This window comes from Podarcis muralis, chromosome 14 (genome assembly GCF_964188315.1).
Source record: "Podarcis muralis chromosome 14, rPodMur119.hap1.1, whole genome shotgun sequence".
In the NCBI taxonomy this organism is placed as follows: Eukaryota; Metazoa; Chordata; class Lepidosauria; order Squamata; family Lacertidae; genus Podarcis; species Podarcis muralis.
In genome coordinates this window covers 6,295,657-6,314,170 of record NC_135668.1, presented here as the reverse complement: position 1 = coordinate 6,314,170, position 18,514 = coordinate 6,295,657, and the positions used below count along the sequence as shown (strand labels likewise).

The window sequence follows — 18,514 nt, the reverse complement described above, 5'->3', positions numbered from 1 at the left end:
ATAATAAGCGGCCAAGAAGCAGCCTCTGTAATGTCAAGTACAAACCATCTAAGAGCTTCCCATGGTAGACGGCCATCCCTGCCACACGGCCGATGAACTTGAAGTATGAAAGGTGGTCTTCATTGCACATGCCGGAGTTTGGATTGATCTGGAGAGTATAGTTATCCCTGCAAGGGAAGTAGAGGCCATGTGCTCCATATACTAGCAGTAGACATTTGCTCAAACATCTCAGAAGCTGCCCTATGGGGATCAGGCCATTGGTCCATCAGGATCAGCTTTGACTATGTGGACCAGCAATGGCTCCCTAAAGTCTTTCCCCAACTCTGTCTGGAGATACTGAGCACTGAACCTGCAGTTCAATCAACCTGGAGCACCCAGAGCAGACTCTCTGCCACTGAGCTATTGCCCTTCCCCAGGAAGTCAGAACTTGCCATCCATCCAGTCTAGCACTTGCCTCATCCCGCTGGGCCTCTCCCAGGTAGAAGTGCAAAGATGAGTAGCAGAAGGGCTACTCCTCCTCCTCCTGGAGTTTGGCTCAAGGTTAAATTTGGTTCTTAAGACTCAAACTGTAGAACTGCCATTCTCGAAGAAATGGGCAAAGAGCAGGCTTAGAGCAGCCAAGTTTAGCAAGAGAAGAAACTTAGTGCTCCCTCTATAGACACACACATAGCTAACATAGGAGAACTTCAAATGAGTATGAAGTATCTGGATGGCAGGCTGGTTAATTTGTTGTTTAAGCTGTTCAACATTTCACACCCGCAGAAAAATGGCAGAATCTTGGCCACAGTAGGTGTCTTACTTACGTGGCAGAATATTCAAACAATCCATAGTATGGGTTAAACATTTCCTTGGAGATGAAGAAGAACCACTCCCTGGCGACCCCTCCATAGTCCAAACCCTTTTCACCGTCAAATTCAATCCATAGCCTCGCTTTGAGATACTCCGGCTTCTTTACAGCACTAATTCTTCTGTAGGAGTCTTCGAAGATTGTGGCACGGTGAAGTTTCATTTCAAACTTACTTGGAATATCACCCTGAAGAGAAACACGATAACTGATTGTTAGAGTAGTCTGTCAAGCAAAATGAAGGGAGGATACTTAAACAGGGCCCTGCACTTTTGGCAAGAAGTTTGATCAATGAAGACTGAAGAATGCTCTTCAATTAAACACAGAGCATTTGAAGTTATGTGCCCTAACAAATATCAGCCTAGACTGTTAATACTCCAAGCTTACAAAGACTACACTTAAGTAGTATACCTTTTTTAAAGTTATTTTTTCATAGAGCACATAGCTAATGAATTCACTCCCACAAGATGGCCACCAACTTGGATGGCTTTGAAAGAAGACTATGTATTTTTTATTATTAAATCTATATATTGCCCTTCATCTGAGGATCACAGGGCAGGTGACAGGATTAGATGAATTCACAGAGGATAAGGCTTGGATGAGTTTCAGTTAGTATTGCTTGGGGGCATGAACAAGGTGCTCAGATTGGCGCAGGCGACCACGTGTGCTATATAGTATTTTTTTATTTTTTTATATGCCGCCCATCTAACTGGGGTGCCCCAGCCACTCTGGACGGCTCCAAACAAAATCTAAAAAACACAATAAAACACCAACCATTAAAAACTTCCCCGTGCAGGGCAGCCTTCAGATGTCTTCTAAAAGTCATATAGTTATTTATCTATTCGACATCTGACGGTGGGCAGGGGGTGTTCCACAGGGTGGGTGCCACTTCTGAGAAGACCCTCTGCCTGGTTCCCTGTAACTTCACATCTCACAGTGGAGGAACTGCCATACCCCTTGACCCCTGCCCTTCATGACCAATAAAAACTAAGAGGGATGGCTGGTTGCATACCCGTTGCTGGGGATAAAAAATGGGGAGAGCGCTGCTGGTGCACTCAGCTCCTGCTTGTGGGCATTCTGTAATGGGCCAATGTGGGAACGGGATGTTGGACTTGATGGGCCTTGGGTACCCTTTGGTCTGACCCAGCAGGGTTTTTCTTATGTATAGTTAACAAGGGGGGCATGCGTGTGCAACTTTACTTCTGTGCCAAGTGACTATTTAAAGTAGTCTGTACACTAGTCATTCCACTGGTTTGTTCAGTGGTACATCATGTAACATTGTCATAGCCCAGGGGGCAAGGGAAGATCACTAATCATAGTTTTGGGGAGGGGGGAGGTGAACCACTGCTGATTTTTGAACTCATTGCAAGAGAAGAAGACTGGAGAAGCAGCACACATTCTGGAAACATTCACTTTGAAGTTACTAGACTCATAACTTACTTGCTTTTTTAACTTCTTTCTGAAGAATTCATACTTTCTTTTATAGTCTCTGGAATAAGGCACAGCCTTTGAAGAAGAAGAGGGAAGGGTAGAAGAATGTAAGATGTCCAAGTATCCAATATCACATTTCATTGGGGCAAATATTTGTTGATGCATGAAAGTTTCTGCCTTAGGCCAGGGGATTACAGTTTTGTGACAGAATTTGGGGTGGGAGGACACTCAGGAGGGAACTAGAGCATCTTTCAGTTATACCACACACTTGTTTTGCAATCCTTGTCCACAGTACTACCCAAAGTTTTAATTCACTTTTTATAGAAATACAGTGGTACCTTGGTTTAAGAACAGCTTAGTTTATGAACAACTTGGGTTAAGAATGCTGCAAACCTGGAAGTAGGTGTTTTGGTTTGTGAACTTTGCCTTGGAATAAGAACATGTTTCACTTCCTGTTGAGTGTGTTCCATTTGTAAATTGAGTCCCCCACTGCTATGGGAAAGCACGCCTTGGTTTGAGAACACTTTGGTTTAAGAATAGACTAAGTTCATAAACCAAGGTACCACTGTATTAATATAAATTTATTCCAACAAAAATTTGTCATTTTCTGCAAGCCAGCATTGGATCACTTATTCCTCACAAACACAACATCAGCCCCTTTAGTAATCAGCCCCTAGTAATAATGAACAGGAACAGATCCCACAACGGATTCAAAATGGTTCATATACCACCTTTAGTAAATAGTTTCCACAGAGCCTGCCAAAAGGGGCCTGAATTCACTCCACCTTACTTATCTCAGGGATGCAACTGAGCTGTGGCTGGAGACCAATTTGAGAGCCTTGCACTTTATTTAAAAGCATTTCTAAACTGCTTAATGTTTCAAAATATCTCTAAGTGGTGTACACTATGTACAATATAAATCCCCTATCCCTTAAAAGAAAAGGACAATCCAAAATCAACGAAACAGTATGAAAGCATAAAATGAAGATTCGGGGATTCAGATGCATAAAACTGGGTTCAATCTTATGGCTCAGTTGTGATGAGGGGAGTCTCAAGAATTCTTCTCAAATCCAACTGTCACTATAGAGATGGGTGAAACCATCTTCCGCCCCTCCCGCCATCTCAGTTTAGACGAGCTTTTCCAAAAGAAAGAAAGAAAGAAAGAAAGAAAGAAAGAAAGAAAGAAAGAAAGAAAGAAAATCTGAAAAACGCACCATTTCCAAGTCAATTCCAAAGTTAGAGGCCCAGTGATGGTACCAGGAGTCCATGCCAGGAATCAAGTACCTCTCCTCACCCCAGGCCTTTTATTTTCCTGGTAGAAGCAATGGAGAGGGGGCCCTTCAAGGCACTCCCCTTGCAAAACCATCATTACCAGCTGGTGTCTGGAATGCTGGACTGGCTCAAAGAGCCCCGGGGGAAGGGTTACTTTAGCTCACTTAATGTTTACTAGCCACCTTGCCAAATTTTCCCAAGGCCGCATACAATATCTGATAAAATCAGTTTGAAACATATACAATAGTAAAACAATAGACAGATGAACATCACTGAGCTCTAGGAGATGTTCATCTTCACAAGCACTGCCCCACCTCCTGCCTGTGAACTTCAACACCATCGCCTCCCACCACTAATTCAATTCCTGGCCCCATTTCAGTCACTTCTCACATTCAAAATAACTGCACCAAGGCATTTGAACCATTTTGTATCCTCCTATTTCTACCATACAGTTTGCCGACTGCTCAGAAGGATAAATATTGAACCTGCACCCGACTTATAAATTTCCGAGGTGAAAGTGCCCTGGGGTGAACAGAAGATGCAAATACTTGGCTAGCTGCTACAACTGCTTTAAAAGTAATCTAGGGAGTCTTACTGGTCCAGCTATTGCGACATTCTGCAAGCGAGGGTCTTCCCACTGAGTTTTCTTGGTATCTGCAAGCACACAAATGTATTAGTTGCAATAAGGCTGAGCAATAAGGGAGAGTCATATTATCTTATAAGGGAGAGTCGTGCTATATCTTCTACATACTGTGGTTTATGTAGAATGTTCTTCCATCTGTATGTATTCGTTCTTCCCAGCCAGGCTAAAGGAAAGAGAGAAAACCATAAGTACCTGTTGGCAGGATGCTAAATGATGGGTGTGCTGGCATGGTTCCACAGATTTAAACAGCAGCAGCCTTCTATAATGCTTAATGGTAATCTGAGGGATGTGAAGTATTAAAAAGGCCAAGAGGCAGGTCCTTACCGGTAAAGGGCTAAGGTCTGTAGGGTCCAAAGAGGTCCTTCTTCTCACTTGAGCAGGAATTCTCAATCTGGGGTCATCCTTTGACAAGGGAAAAAACACTGTTAAGCTACTGTTTTAGCCACGGACATTTAAGACTCCTGGCTGGCTGCTAAAGGAAGGCCTCCACACAAGGGAAGCCACTGAACTCTACTTTCCCCACAAGCAGCTGGAGGCAGAATTCAAACAGTGGATCCATGTGACACTTCACGGAGAGGAAGATTTCCCCATAGAAATCCAGCCATGCCTCTCTCCATGGACGAAATCATGGTTCAACGGGACTTAATCCCTGGAAAATGTGCTTAGAACTGCTGCTTTCAGTCAGCAAATCTGACAGATTTAAGCATCTCTATCTGCTCCCCATTCCTTTCAAAAGCGAATTCCACTTTCTCGGGGCAACTGCTCCTTTTGTTAGCAGCTTCCCTCCAGGTAATGACAGAATGTTCTCCAGAAAGAGAAACTGACATGCCATGCTGGGGTTTGAGACCAGTTCCTGGATTGGGGTCGGGTGGTGAGGAGAGATATAGCTCTGGCTCAGCTTTGCTTTATGGAAACATGCTTGTTCTCAACTCTGTTTTCTTCGCAGCCAGCGGATTTTCTTGTTATTTTACTGTTTTTGGTTTTTATTATCAAAACGAATAAATGGCTACTAGGGTATAACTGAAGCAGCTAGCAGGATAAGTAACCCAGCAAGGAATCAGGAAGGGAAGGTGCTTAACAGCAGGACCTGCTAGCAAGTCAGGCAGATCACATGGAAACCAAGCTCAGAGGGAGCCTTTCAAGGGGACAAGCCGGGCCTTCCCTTCCTCAGAGAAAGTCACAGATTCCTCCTCTTTCACGTGATATTGCTGGGAAGTGTCTGCAGTTCAGCAAAGGTCAATTAGCAAGCCAAACACACTCTCGCTGGTGTAAGGACCTTGCATTGCTCTTTAAAGAATTGTCCTTTCACCCCACCCACCTTCTGTCTCCTCAATATTAAAAATACACAGCAGCATCAAATCCAGAAGCTACCTACCCACGTTGTGGTTTTGGTATTGTGGTCAATAAAGAAAGGCCTCCCATTTGGAGCGTTACGAACTTCCCAGCCTTTTGGGAGAAGTCCTAGATCAGCTTCTGGGGGTTTCTGGAACGAAGGCTGCTGCGGTGAGTCATCTGATGCCAACGGTTGTCTGGTGGAAGAATGTGGAGCTGTGGCCTGCTGACCCACATCCACCCCGATCTGATGGAAAATTGAGAATGCAAGTAGAGTGAAATGTGCGGGCAAGCAGGGAAGACCTTGCTCAACGCCTCAAGCCAGAGTCTATGAGATGGATTACACAAGAGGGAATGTTATCAGTCTCAGTTATCATGTTTTACAATTGACAGAATACAGGTTGGTTGTTTTTAATGGGGGGCAATTTCAAATTATTTGTTTTACAATTATTGCTGAGGTTTGGCTTAAGAGTGTTATTTTCCTGATTTGCACATACGGTTTGCACAAGAGTGATGAAGTCCCCAGTTATATTTCACTAAATGGTTGTTTATCTACTAATCAGTGGGTGTCAGTAAACTCTGTTTATTTTTTGAGTATGGTTAATGTTGTTTGTAATTTATATGGCAGGCATGTTGTTTTTGTTCTTTTAAAAATAAATGTTATGTTAGATGATATATTGGTGTATGACATGATCCATCCACTTTCTCCCTCTTACGGTTTTTTGTGTGTATATATATCTAATATGCATATACATTGCTGTAAGTCACTTGGAGACCTCCGAGTGACAATAGGTTTGATAAACAACAACAACAACAACAACAACAGTTGTGCTTTTGATGTGGGGGACAATATCTATTCCTACTTGTTAGTTTATCTTAATTAATCAGAGGTCTTGTGCAAGACTGTAGCTATACTGAAATTCTGATAAAGATATTGCACAAGACCCCTGTATTTTCTTTTTTTAAGCCCAATGTGTGCACTGCAATTACAGACGCTCAGGTAAACTCTTGCATGTACTGAAGTGCCCTCAGCATGGAACCCATGGATGGATAAAAGACATGCTTGCATCATTTGGGCTGCTGGAACAAAATGGCAGGTTGTGCTCAGGGGATGAGCAAATGGAACAAAAGGATGACAACCAATTCTTCACAGATCTCAAAGAAACATGATTCACTGGTTTCAAGGTGCCCCAATAGGAAACAGGATGAGACAAACTCTGTCAGCTCCTTAATGCAATTTCCAATGCTATCATCCAAATACATGTTGATACAAGCAAACTCTGTAGTGACATGCACACCAGCAGGGATGGTGGAGTTTGTTGCAATGTTTATCTGAACAGTGACAAGGGACCTGTGGCTCTCTAAAGATCAGACTGCAATTTCCATCATCCCAGACTAATGTCCATGCTGGGCTGATGGGAGTTGGGCGTTCCACAAGACTGAAAGAAGAAGAAGAAGAGAAGAAGAGTTTGGATTTGATATCCCGCCTTTCACTCCCCTTCAGGAGTCTCAAAGCGGCTAACAATCTCCTTTCCCTTCCTCCCCCACAACAAACACTCTGTGAGGTGAAACAAAAAAAAATTCCTTCCAGTAGCACCTTAAAGACCAACTAAGTTAGTTCTTGGTATGAGCTTTCGTGTGCATGCACACTTCTTCTTCAGGGTATCTGAAGAAGTGTGCATGCACACGAAAGCTCATACCAAGAACTAACTTAGTTGGTCTTTAAGGTGCTACTGGAAGGAATTTTTTTTTGTTTTGACTATGGCAGACCAACACGGCTACCCATCTGTATCTGTGAGGTGAGTGAGGCTGAGAGACTTCAAAGAAGTGTGACTGGCCCAAGGTCACCCAGCAGCTGCATGTGGAGGAGCGGAGACGCGAACCCGGTTACCCAGATTACGTGACTACCGCTCTTAACCACTACACCACACTGGCTCTCTACAGGGAGGTCCTCTACAAGGTCCACGTTTTCTTATCCAATGAGACTTGCAAGGAAAGCTTGAATAAGCAAGAATTGATTGCTGTACGTTTTAGTGACTTGGCCAAACCCCATGCAGCAATCTTAATTCTAGATCAGATGACTATCGGGTGGAGTGGGGGGGAAGGTACCTGTACAGCTGGCTTCTTCCAGGTGGTAGTCTGGGAATTGTGGTCTATATAATACGGCCTTCCTTTGTCATCTTTCCTTACTTCCCAGCCTGGAGGCAGTCCAGATGAAGTAGGCAGTAACTAAAAGAAGATAGAATTAGCTGGCAAAGGCTACTTGTGGATTTTTTTTCCCAGGGCTCAGACACATCACAGTGCAAAGATTTAAATATTTTAGGAAGCAAGTTGACAACTGAGAAGAATGTACATGCCAACTAAGTTAACTGCTGTGTTAGGCAGTTACCAATACAGTCAACCTCCACCACTGACTAGGCAGTCTCCATCCGTGAGCAAGTCCAGAGGTGGTAAACTAATATAAAGCAACATCAGCCACTGGCAATAAATTTGACCAACAGAAAGAGGTTGCAGGTGCCATCCCAGTCAGTCAGCAGTATTCTGATCATCCATAAGTTTGCCTAGCCCCATTTTGGAAGCTAGGAGTGAATTCCAAACACCAACAGTGTGCTGTTTGAAGGGAGTTTTCAGATTAATTGCTCATTTCCCTGTTAGTTCTGAAACGCACAAGTTCCCCTCCGTTCACCACCACTTTGCTAAGCTAATCACCCTCCAAACTAGTTCTTCTCTCCTATCTGTTTTCCTATTCTTTGGTCATCTTGAATCAGCACAGGAAACCCTTAAACACTATTCCAATATATTCTCCCAATGCTTTAGGGTCGTAGTGAAAGGATTGCAGTAACACGGACAGAGCACATGCGACTTGGTCACATGCAGTGAAAAGAGTCACAATCAGGCAGGATAATTCAGAGCTTAACTTACAACAGGAAGAGCTGGTTGTTCTTCAGCTTGGTACGTCTGAGGGTTACTACTTCTGCTTAAATCACTCTTGAAGGACAAGAGGGGGAAAGGCTTTTTAGTTCTACAGTTACTGTTGTGATGAGCAGTACATGCAGAGGTGAAAATCCCTGGTACATGCATACCCTACTATGCTTACCCAATACACCAGAAACCAGGAGATGGAACTAGGCTACCCTTTGAACAAGCTAGCTGTTGGGAGAGGGTGTGTGATACAGAGCCTCTTCAGGGGCAGACCCTGCTGCTTAAAGCATGCAATGTTTGATTTATCATCATGCTTACAGTGCAGGAAGCTGCTTGGGCAGCAGTGGAACTCCCAGAGGTGGTAAGCTCTGTGCTCAGTTCTTCTGTAAGGCTGTTCTCTGCCTCAGAATTGTGTTGCACAGTGACTTGGGGAGTCTGGTTGCTGTACATAGTTGCTTCATCTTCTGTGATGATCTCCCAACTCTAAGAAACGTTAAATATTTCATCAGAATTTTAATGTCACTATCATCATCACCATCATTTTATCCCGCTGTGTGGGAATCCCTCACAGATGACCACAGTGCCTGGAGACAGACAGTCAGGTCTATCCATAGCAGTGACCAGAGGAGGAATGATCGCTGGGAGGAGCACAGACAGAAGAAACAACATGGCGCATCTGCAGCAGCACAACCAGACGTCTCCATCTGCCCCAGCTGCAACAAAACATGTCTCTCCTAAATCGGTCTCTGCAGCCACAGCTGGTGCTGGAACTCCAACGGTTTGACATACTCTTCCACTGTCTCTCGAGACAGACAGGTGACAACAATTATGATTTAACTGACCTTCATTCTAAGGTCCCAAAGCAAGATTATAACATTAAGACTCAATATTTAAAACACTTTAAAACAACTTACAATTACAAAAATAAGGGGGCCCTAAAAATATCCATCTCAAGTGTCAAAAGTCAGAGTAAAGAGGTGCTATGAAAGCTATGAAAAGCGAGGTTCCCACCTCAGGAGATTCTCTGTGGTCCAGGTTCTCCGCCTCCTCGGATATTTGATGCCGGCGAGCAAAAGCATGTTGCACTTCCAGCTGAATGTTGCCAGTCTCTGCGTCGGGTCCGTTGTCCCTGCACAAAAATGTTGTTTAAGGGAACATGGGAGGTGGGTGGATTCTGAGGCTTCAAATATTTGAAGAGGTACAATGTAAACGAAAGGTTTGCTTTCATAGGGAGACAAGGCAGGTCACAAGATTAAATCCTGGAGCTGTCTGAGAAGCTTAAAGCAGACCAACGTAAGGCATTTGGCAGAGCTTTCAGCGTTTTGAATGACCAGAGACCATGACAAACTTCAGGCCTGACACGGGTCTCTTCCAGATGAAGGGTTTAATGTGTTTTTGTGGTTTTATTACTGTACAGTGGTACCTCGGGATAAGTACTTAATTCGTTCCGGAGGTCCGTTCTTTACCTGAAACTGTTCTTAACCTGAGGTACCACTTTAGCTAATGGGGCCTCCTGCTGCTGCCGCGCCGCTGGAGCACAATTTCTGTTCTCATCCTGAAGCAAAGTTCTTAACCTGAGGTACTATTTCTGGGTTAGCGGAGTCTGTAACCTGAAGCGTATGTAACCCGAGGTACCACTGTATTTTTTTTCTTGTTTGGAACTGGGGCCAGTGCTATCATCAGGCCAACGAGGCAGCCACCGAGGGCACAGACCTCAGGGGGGCGCAATACTGACCTTTGAGGGGCACGGTTTTATACAGATTAGTTTTTGTTATATGATAATGTTTGACATTTATTTTATATTTTGAAGAATTTTATCATTTCTCTGAGACATCTGTCTTTGAAAACTGAAGTTAGTACAACAACAAAAATTGGGAGGGGTGCAAATTTTGCTTGCCTAGAGCACAAAATGAACTGGCGCCATCACTGCTTCTAACTCATTTTAGGGCTTTTTAGTGGGGAGCTATAAGCAAATTAAATAAACCTAGCTTCATTCTCAACTCACACCAAATATGCCTGGCTGATATCGAAGATGACGAAAAGGAGACCTTACTGTCTATAAAAAGTGACCATCTTAGGAGTTCCTGCTCCCCAGTCACTACCTTCCTTCCAAAGGAAGAGCAGGAAGAGTCTTGGAAGGCTTCAGTTGTTCACCTGCAGAGTTGGGGCCTGAGGTGCTTAGCCTTCCTTCCTAGCATCTGGGAACTGCTCCCCTGCTAAAGCTCAGGAGGGAGACACAAGGGCCCCTGTGATCTGTGAAGAAGGCGGTGGAGACTTTTTATCCTGTTGCCGCTACAAGCATATGCATCTCTAATATACTGTGAGACAGAAGAAGTGCAATCCATCTGAAAAAGGCAGCTAAAGGCTATTTCTCATGATCTTTCCTTTCTATTCTGCCTGCGCTTCTATTCCTGCTGCCTGCTTCTTCCTTGGACATAATCCTGTGCCACCTCCTGCCCAGTTTCTAGGCCCGCTGACCGCTTTGTGTTTCCTCCAGTGCTGCAAGATGGGCAATGACCCACATTGGCTCCTTCCTTCCTTCCTTTCTGGATGCAGCTGAAGAGGAAGAGGCGTTAAGGGGTATTGCAAAGCTGTAAAAGAAGCCTACTGGTGCTGACTTCTGGGGAAATAAGAGTCAAGCACCCCCACCGATTCAGAGGACCATTGTGAAATACTGGTGAAATAAACAGCACTATAGCACAATTAAATGATTTTTTAAAAAGACTGATGTGGGAAATAATTGGGCCTCTGCACACACAGCTATGTCATGCCTACTAGTGTCAACAGAACACAATGTAATATTCACAGGGGTCAAAGTGCAACAACATTCCCAATAATCTGGGAAATTACTTGCAGTTTTGCCTGCAGCTTACAGCGGAAGAGCAATGGGCTCGTCGGCCCTCTACACAAAAGCACAAATGGTGCATGACTAGTCAAAGAAAGTACCATATTTTTTGCCCTATAGGACACACCTAGTTTTTTTTTGGGGGGGGGAATAAAGAAAAACATTTTTATCCCCCCCCCCAGCCGCGGGAACTCCCGCAGGGCTCCCTAGGCTGCGGAGATCTGCCCGAAGCTCGGGGCGCTCTGTTTCAGCGCGCTCTGCACTCCGTGCAGCAGGCTGCTATCCGCAGGGCTCCCCAGGCTGCGGATAGCTTCCCGAAGCGCAGGGCGCTCTGCTTCAGGGCACCCCGCGCACCGGCAGGCAGGCTGCAGATAGCTTCCCAAAGGGCGGGGCGCTCTGCTTCAGGGCGCCCTGCGTTCCGGGCAGGCAGGCTTCTATCCGGGCAGGCAGGCTGCTATCCGCAGCCTAGGGAGCCCTGCGGGAACTCCCGCGGGCTCCCCAGGCTTATGGATAGCTTCCTGAAGCCTGGAGAGAGAGAGGGGTCGGTGCGCACCGACCCCTCTCGCTCTCCAAGCTTCAGCAAAAGCCTGCATTCGCCCCATAGGACGCACACACATTTCCCCTCCATTTTTGGAGGGGGAAAAGTGCGTCTTATAGGGCGAAAAATACGGTAGCTATAAAATGCAAAACCAATTTGTTTCATTTAAAATTGTGGGGGTTTCCCCTTTTAAAATGGAAATCAAGAAATGTTCTTGCTTAACAGCCATCTCAGAAAAGTATTTTGAATCAGATCCACAGATTAGAAGTCCTAAGCACCTCCCACAGACAAGCCTTCTCTAGTAACATGCATTTAGTAATATCCCTATCGCAGATTATTTTGAATTAAGACCGCAGTAAGACTTACTGAGCGGTTGGTCTTTTCCACTGTGTCCTTCTCGATTCATGGTTGACAAAGTAGGTCCTGCCAAGGACATCCTGCCTCTCTTCCCAGCCTGCAGGTAGAGAAGACTCTGGCTCCCGCAACTGGCAAGAAGCATCAGGTTGGTCCAATAAAATCCAGCCAGGCTGCAAACAACAAGAGCAGATGGTATTAATTTATTTGAATCTTGTATGTTTATGTGGTTGTAACCTGCCCAGGACCTTATGTTGAAGGGCGGCTAAGAAAGCCATATGAACAATGGCATGAACACTGCGATGGCTGCCTGAATCTTGCCTCTGCACATACAGCCAAGTACTCAAGACAGGCCATGTTCCCATCATGCAGCATTCCTCATGCCTTCCAACCAGATACAGACACCAGAAAAGTCTATCTTCTTATAATGCTTCTACTGTAGGGGTGAAAACACCAAACATTCTGATCCATCACTGAAGTCAGATGAATTCTAATTGTTTTGAATGAGATACTGACAATGAATTATCATATTATATGAAGGATTGCTGATAAAAATACATGGGTGTTATATGGGGCTTATAACAACTCTGGTGTTGTGATGGGGTCTGCCACTCAGATACCTCAACTCACTCATTTCCCCCTCAATTCAAAATCTCATAGAAGCATGGATGCTACATGGTTTATAAATTATATTTTTATTGCTTCTTTTATTTTTTACATATTGTATTTTGTAGAATGTGACATAATAGATAAAAGAGGCAATAAAAATACAGTCAGAAATCAATATAAATATTTAACACAATGGATGAACTGCCTCCCACCTTCAGCTGCAAATCCACAGGCATGCCACAGACCATCTGAATGAAGTTTGGAAACCCCTATTCAAGAACTGCTGCTGATCCAATTTCAGCGGGTGCTAATCTTGTGGCACACACTCAGTAGAGACCCCTTCTCAACGTGGCCAGAGGCTGAATTCATTCTGATGACTAAAGTCACCTGAAACGCATGTGCTGGCTGAATTCATCATACCAGATCAGGCCACATTTCACACCAAAGACCAAACCACTCACCTCTAGCTCTTCTGCCTGTTCTGTGCCATCTTCCTCAGATCCATTGTTTTTAGGTATGTAGGTCATTTTTAACCTGAGATGCCCCTTCACTCTGGATTTATGGCTGCAGCAGAGGGGGTGGGGATTGTAAAAGTTTGTGAGCCTGTTAAAATGCCAACACTTGCAAACATTTATAAATAGTGCCTGGCTCATGCTGGACTAGTAGCCATTACCTCATCTACCCACCCAGGCTGCCTCCTATTTCTTTCATTCTATTCCTGCAGCTGGAAGCCCACCAGAAGATGGTCCTCATCACTGGATTAGACCAAAGGCCTACCTGGCCGGCTCTCACAGATGCTCATGAGAAACCCACAACCAGGAACCCTGTGCAATGGCATTCTCCCACTCTCCCCAGCAACAGGTAGTCAGAGGTATACTGCTTCTGATACATAGCCTTATCCCTCCTCAATGAATTTGTCTAATCCTCTTGTACAGCAGTCCAAGTTGATGGCCATCCTGCCATCTAGGATCAGTGGAGTCCATTTTAACCATGCACTGTGTGAAGGAAGCTTTATTTTTGTCTGTCCTGAAACTCCTCGCCCATCACTTTCATTGGACAGGATATTTGGGCCAGACAAAAGGAATTGCTGCTGCTTCTTCACACACTGCAAAGCTAAGCTTAGATTTCATTGCCAGAGGATGCAGCAGCGGCAACCAAACTTGTACAGCTCTACGAAGTAATTAATCCCATCAATGGAGGAGGATAAGGCCATCAATTGGTGCTATTCATGATGGGTGTGTGGTTCCCTATGAATACCAGTTGACGCGAGACTGCTATTGCACTTGTAGGTTTCCCAGAGGTACCCGGCTGGCCACAGGACAACGGAAGGACAAGTTTTCTGAAGACAAGTCACTCCCACCAAGAATGAGAGAGAACACGTTCATGTTAATGTACAGTGCAGATCAGGATGTTCAGTGCTTTCCAGGTATGTTTACTGACCTCCTTGGATGAAGAAGAAAATCCTTAAATGTATATGGTCTCTCAGTAGTTGGATTCTCTGTCTGAAATGAAACAACAGTTTCAGGTTTTTCTTTACCCAAGCAAAAAATACCGATGCTTTCCTCCGTTGAGAAAAGAATTTATGCAGTGTTCACTTCACCAAAGAACATCCTGTTTTACAGCAGCAACAGTCCATGCTCGTCACAATGGCAAAGACGTTGAGCCACAGCTCCACCCTACCAGAGGTGTCTCTCTTTAAGATATCTGCCTTCTGTAGCCCTCACACTTTTTAAGTAGGGATGCCATGTCTTCCTCACTTCTTTTGAATCCAGGAGCTGAGCCATTTTTTAAGATATCCTGTATGTCAGGACAGTGGTTCAAGAGGGAGATAACCAGAGCATGTACCTCTCTGGCGAGACAGGGCACAGACAGATTACACAGGGTAATCAAGTTCAGTTTACCTGCTGCTGCAAATGCTCAAAGGTACCACCTACCTAGGACAATCTCTCTCCCTTCAAAAAATAGACAAAAAGGTACTAAAAAGACACAGAGGAATTTTGAACTGAAGAGCAAAAGATTATTTTTAAACAAATACAAACCGGCAGTTGACAGAGAGGGACATCTACTTGGCCAAGAAAGTCATCTCTCGTCTAGGAAGAGAGAAAAAAAATTAATGGCATGCAACTTTTAAGAAAAGGTTCTGTCTGAGCAGAAGCCCCCCACCCCCCAAAATGTGTTGTGTGTTCTCGAGGCAGGTCCACACAAAGAACAAAGGCATCAGCCACCAAGAATAATGGAAGAAAGTTTATAAATAGACATTTGCTCTGATTTACTCAAAAACATGCAATGCATCTTCCTTCACAAGCCTCCTTTTTTGAGGGTTTAGAGTTACTGTCTAGCAACTTGCTGCTGCCCAAGTTCAAAAACAGGATCCTTCAACAGATTCCTTCAACATATATCTATCCCACTTTTCCTATGCAACACCCCAAAAAGCTAACAACAAGTTTATTAAAACATTCAGTGATAAAACACAGCTTTAAAACAAATCAACAGTTCACATTAAAACATCACAACTGAGGAAAAGATAGTATCAGTAAGTCATACAAAAGTAAAACGAAGCCAACAAGAGATTGAAAACAAGCTGAAACAAGCTGTAACAAGCATGTCCTAATTGTCCACGTGAAAGCAATGAAGGAACGAGCTTGGCAAATCTCCCCAAGGACAGCTCTCCAAATCTAGGTGCCACCACAGAGAAGGCCTCGTCTCCGATACTTACTAGCCTGCCTCAAACATAGATGGGACACAGCAGGTCAGACAGGTTCATGTAGCAGAAGGCAATTCTGATGGGGCCCTTAAGGACTTTCAAATGCTAACACCGGCAGCTTGAACGGGTAGTCAGTGGAGATGAAGTAAGATTAGTCATATGATCTGCTTTCTGAGTCTCAGTTAAAACTCTAGCAGCTGAATTTATGACAGGGCAAAGCAGGATGAATTCTGGTTGACAAACATCCTCAGACCAGTCAGTTAGTCAGTCTACAGGCAAGATACAGTGGTACCTCTGGTTAAGAACTTAATTCGTTCTGGAGGTCCGTTCTTAATCTGAAACCGTTCTTAATCTGAGGTACCACTTTAACTAATGGGGCCTTCTGCTGCCACTGTGCCGCCGCGCGATTTCTGTTCTCATCCTGAGGTAAAGTTCTTAACCTGAGGTACTACTTCCGGGTTAGCGGAGTCTGTAACCCGAAGTGTTTGTAACCCGAGGTGTTTGTAACCCAAGGTACCACTGTACTCACATTTTGCTTTTATTGCCTGGGTCCAAATAGCATTTTTCTTTTTTAACATTTCAGAGCTGACCCAACTAAAAGATGAATGTGCCCACTGGCATATCTCAAAACTGTTAGCGATACAAACAAGTTTACCTTTCTTAACCCATGACCAGGGACTGGTTGGGTGAGATGGTGATTTGGGTATCCTGGTCCTCAGGTATATGCACACACAATAAGACTGCATTGCGAAATACTTCGTCACTTGTCCACCTTGGGGAAAGCTGGAGCTTCTGTTTCTCATACTCTCTATTTAATAGCCCAAGGTTATTAAAAATTATTTAGAATTTATACAGATGTCTAGTGTCCCATCTTTTATACTGGAATCTAATGCTGTTTTAATGGGGCTCAAAACATAAGACCTCTAGAGGGAAACACAAAATGCATCCCCCTTATGCTACAGATTCTTAGTGCCTGTGTTTCCAAGGGACCTTCTGCTTGCCATGGACAAGGTCAGACACTTGACTATGCTTGTCTTGAAGAGTTAAACAGCTCTCTTGTCTGTAGCAAGGTCTGAGAACTTCACCACCACTTCGGTCTCCTCTCCCCACCCCACCCCGCGCTTCGGCACCACTTCAAGTTCCTCCCATATTTCATAATTTGCTTCAGTTCCTATTTCATTTTGGCAGCTACAAATAATATGAGATAATATTTTTTCAGGCCAGTCAGATGCATGCTGAAGTTTGTACAAAAGCACACACTCCTGCAGTGAGCGCAGAAATACCAGGAACAGTTTGTGAGTAATTGTGCTAGGTACTTGCTAGGCTGCCTTTTGCTAAAGAATAGTTAATCCTTTCAGAGGGTAGGAAGCAAAGAGTTCTTGATATATCACTGGATGTACTCCAGAAGAAAGAGATGTCCACATGCCAAGGAGGCTTTGGTTTAAATTAGACACCCTGCAGAGGAAATTCATCTCCCCTCAGAGTCAGGACACTGGATAAACATTTGTGCAGGGACACCAATAACTTTATGCAACTTCGCAGGTTCTTCTCAATCAAGTACAAGTTTTCAGAAGCACCTGGGAGGATACAGGTGACAGGAATTAAGGGGGCACAAGGCTCTCAAGACCCTGAGCCAAGGTCCAGAAGGTTACAGAATGATAACAGTAAAGGCAACGGATAAGTAACAGGCGAAACCTAGTCATATTTACTTGCAAGTCAGTTCTAGAAAGATCATTGTGAAGAAATAGAATGCAATAATTTGCATGACTTGAAAATGGAAGTTATTTGTAAAAAAATGTATTACACAGACAAAGCCAAACATCAGCTTTAGTATTACCAGAAAATCAGAGTTGTGCTGCTGAAGTAAGTTACAGGGCCTGCCTATCAACAGTTTACTAAAACATACCAAGAATATATCACACCTTGTTTTGTTTAACCTTAGTTTGGGGACACCAGTCCACAACACTGGAGGTGGGGAAAGACTGGCAAGACAGGGCCTCAAAATATTCTTCTTACCATCTCAGTTTCACTGCATTATATATTGGACTTAATGTCTTAACATCAGAAAGGCGGCTTCATGTTTAACTGGCAATGCATGTTTTCTTTGCAAACGTCAGGAAGATACAGGTTTGGCCTAAGCTTAAAACAGCCAAAATCTACGATTCTATGAGTCACAATGGGAAAGAAGGACCATGACACACTCCAAACTGAGTCAAGGCTCTTATCAGGTAAAGCATCACCCATACCCATAGCTGTAAACCTTTCCCTTTTTTTAAGGGAAATTCCCTTATTCCGAATAGGATTCCTCGCAAGAAAAGGGAAAAGTTGACAGCTATGCCCATATCCCAAACCTGGAAACAAACACAGTACAGTTCCCATGTGTGCAATGTCGCCCTCACACAGCACTTGCCCCACACATGGAACAAACATTAGAACAAGGCCATTTCGTTCTATTTCATTAAATGCAATAATGCTTTGCTTGAGATGAGCTTAGAAGCAATGTTTTGTAAGAAAGCAAACTGCAATTAATTTTACTCCAATTTCTGGAGTGTGTATCACCCACCCACACTTCAACCCACCTTTATGAGGGGTAATGCTCACTCAGGCGACTGTGTAAGCTTGTATTGAGCTTGATGCACAATCTTCACCATCAACATTCCAAAGAGACCAATCCTGTAAGATGCTTATCTGTTTGGAGCTGGACGCCCTTACCACAGAGTATTTACTAACATCTGCAAAGGCCAGGATGAGACACCTAGATTTTGTAGCATTGACACTAACAGCCTGTATAACTGCTAGCCTTCTGGGACATGCAAATATGAGGGCATTTGACAAGATGGTTGGGGACAAAGATTCTGAAGAAACTGATTCAGGGTCACATAGGGGCACAGAGCAAGTTTAGGCCCTTTCAGCAGCATGCTCAACGACAAGCCTAACAGGTACAGGACCTTACAGCCCAGGGGCTTTTCTAGTTATCAGATGTCTTATGGACTACAGCAACTGCCTGCATGCCAGCATGC

The 18,514-nt window shown here is 44.1% G+C and overlaps 1 protein-coding gene across 7 annotated transcripts in view; it reads right to left on the bottom strand.

Annotated features, from left to right (window-relative positions):
* The window catches only part of NEDD4 (NEDD4 E3 ubiquitin protein ligase), a 45,161-nt gene that overhangs the window by 6,457 nt on the left and 20,190 nt on the right, over positions 1–18,514 (bottom strand). For 2 of the 7 annotated variants that reach the window (XM_028705508.2, XM_028705511.2), the window contains 15 exons: positions 14,830–14,880; positions 14,231–14,292; positions 13,252–13,354; positions 12,194–12,354; positions 9,456–9,573; positions 8,763–8,927; positions 8,445–8,510; positions 7,632–7,751; positions 5,566–5,772; positions 4,515–4,592; positions 4,299–4,353; positions 4,143–4,201; positions 2,285–2,350; positions 804–1,033; positions 46–167 (listed from right to left, as the gene is read on the bottom strand). In XM_028705508.2, coding sequence (XP_028561341.2) covers positions 46–167; positions 804–1,033; positions 2,285–2,350; positions 4,143–4,201; positions 4,299–4,353; positions 4,515–4,592; positions 5,566–5,772; positions 7,632–7,751; positions 8,445–8,510; positions 8,763–8,927; positions 9,456–9,573; positions 12,194–12,354; positions 13,252–13,354; positions 14,231–14,292; positions 14,830–14,880 — 1,663 coding nt within the window. The remainder of the gene's footprint in view (positions 1–45; positions 168–803; positions 1,034–2,284; positions 2,351–4,142; positions 4,202–4,298; positions 4,354–4,514; positions 4,593–5,565; positions 5,773–7,631; positions 7,752–8,444; positions 8,511–8,762; positions 8,928–9,455; positions 9,574–12,193; positions 12,355–13,251; positions 13,355–14,230; positions 14,293–14,829; positions 14,881–18,514) is intronic. The other 5 variants (XM_028705509.2, XM_077919004.1, XM_077919002.1 and 2 more) reach the window with 4 other exon arrangements.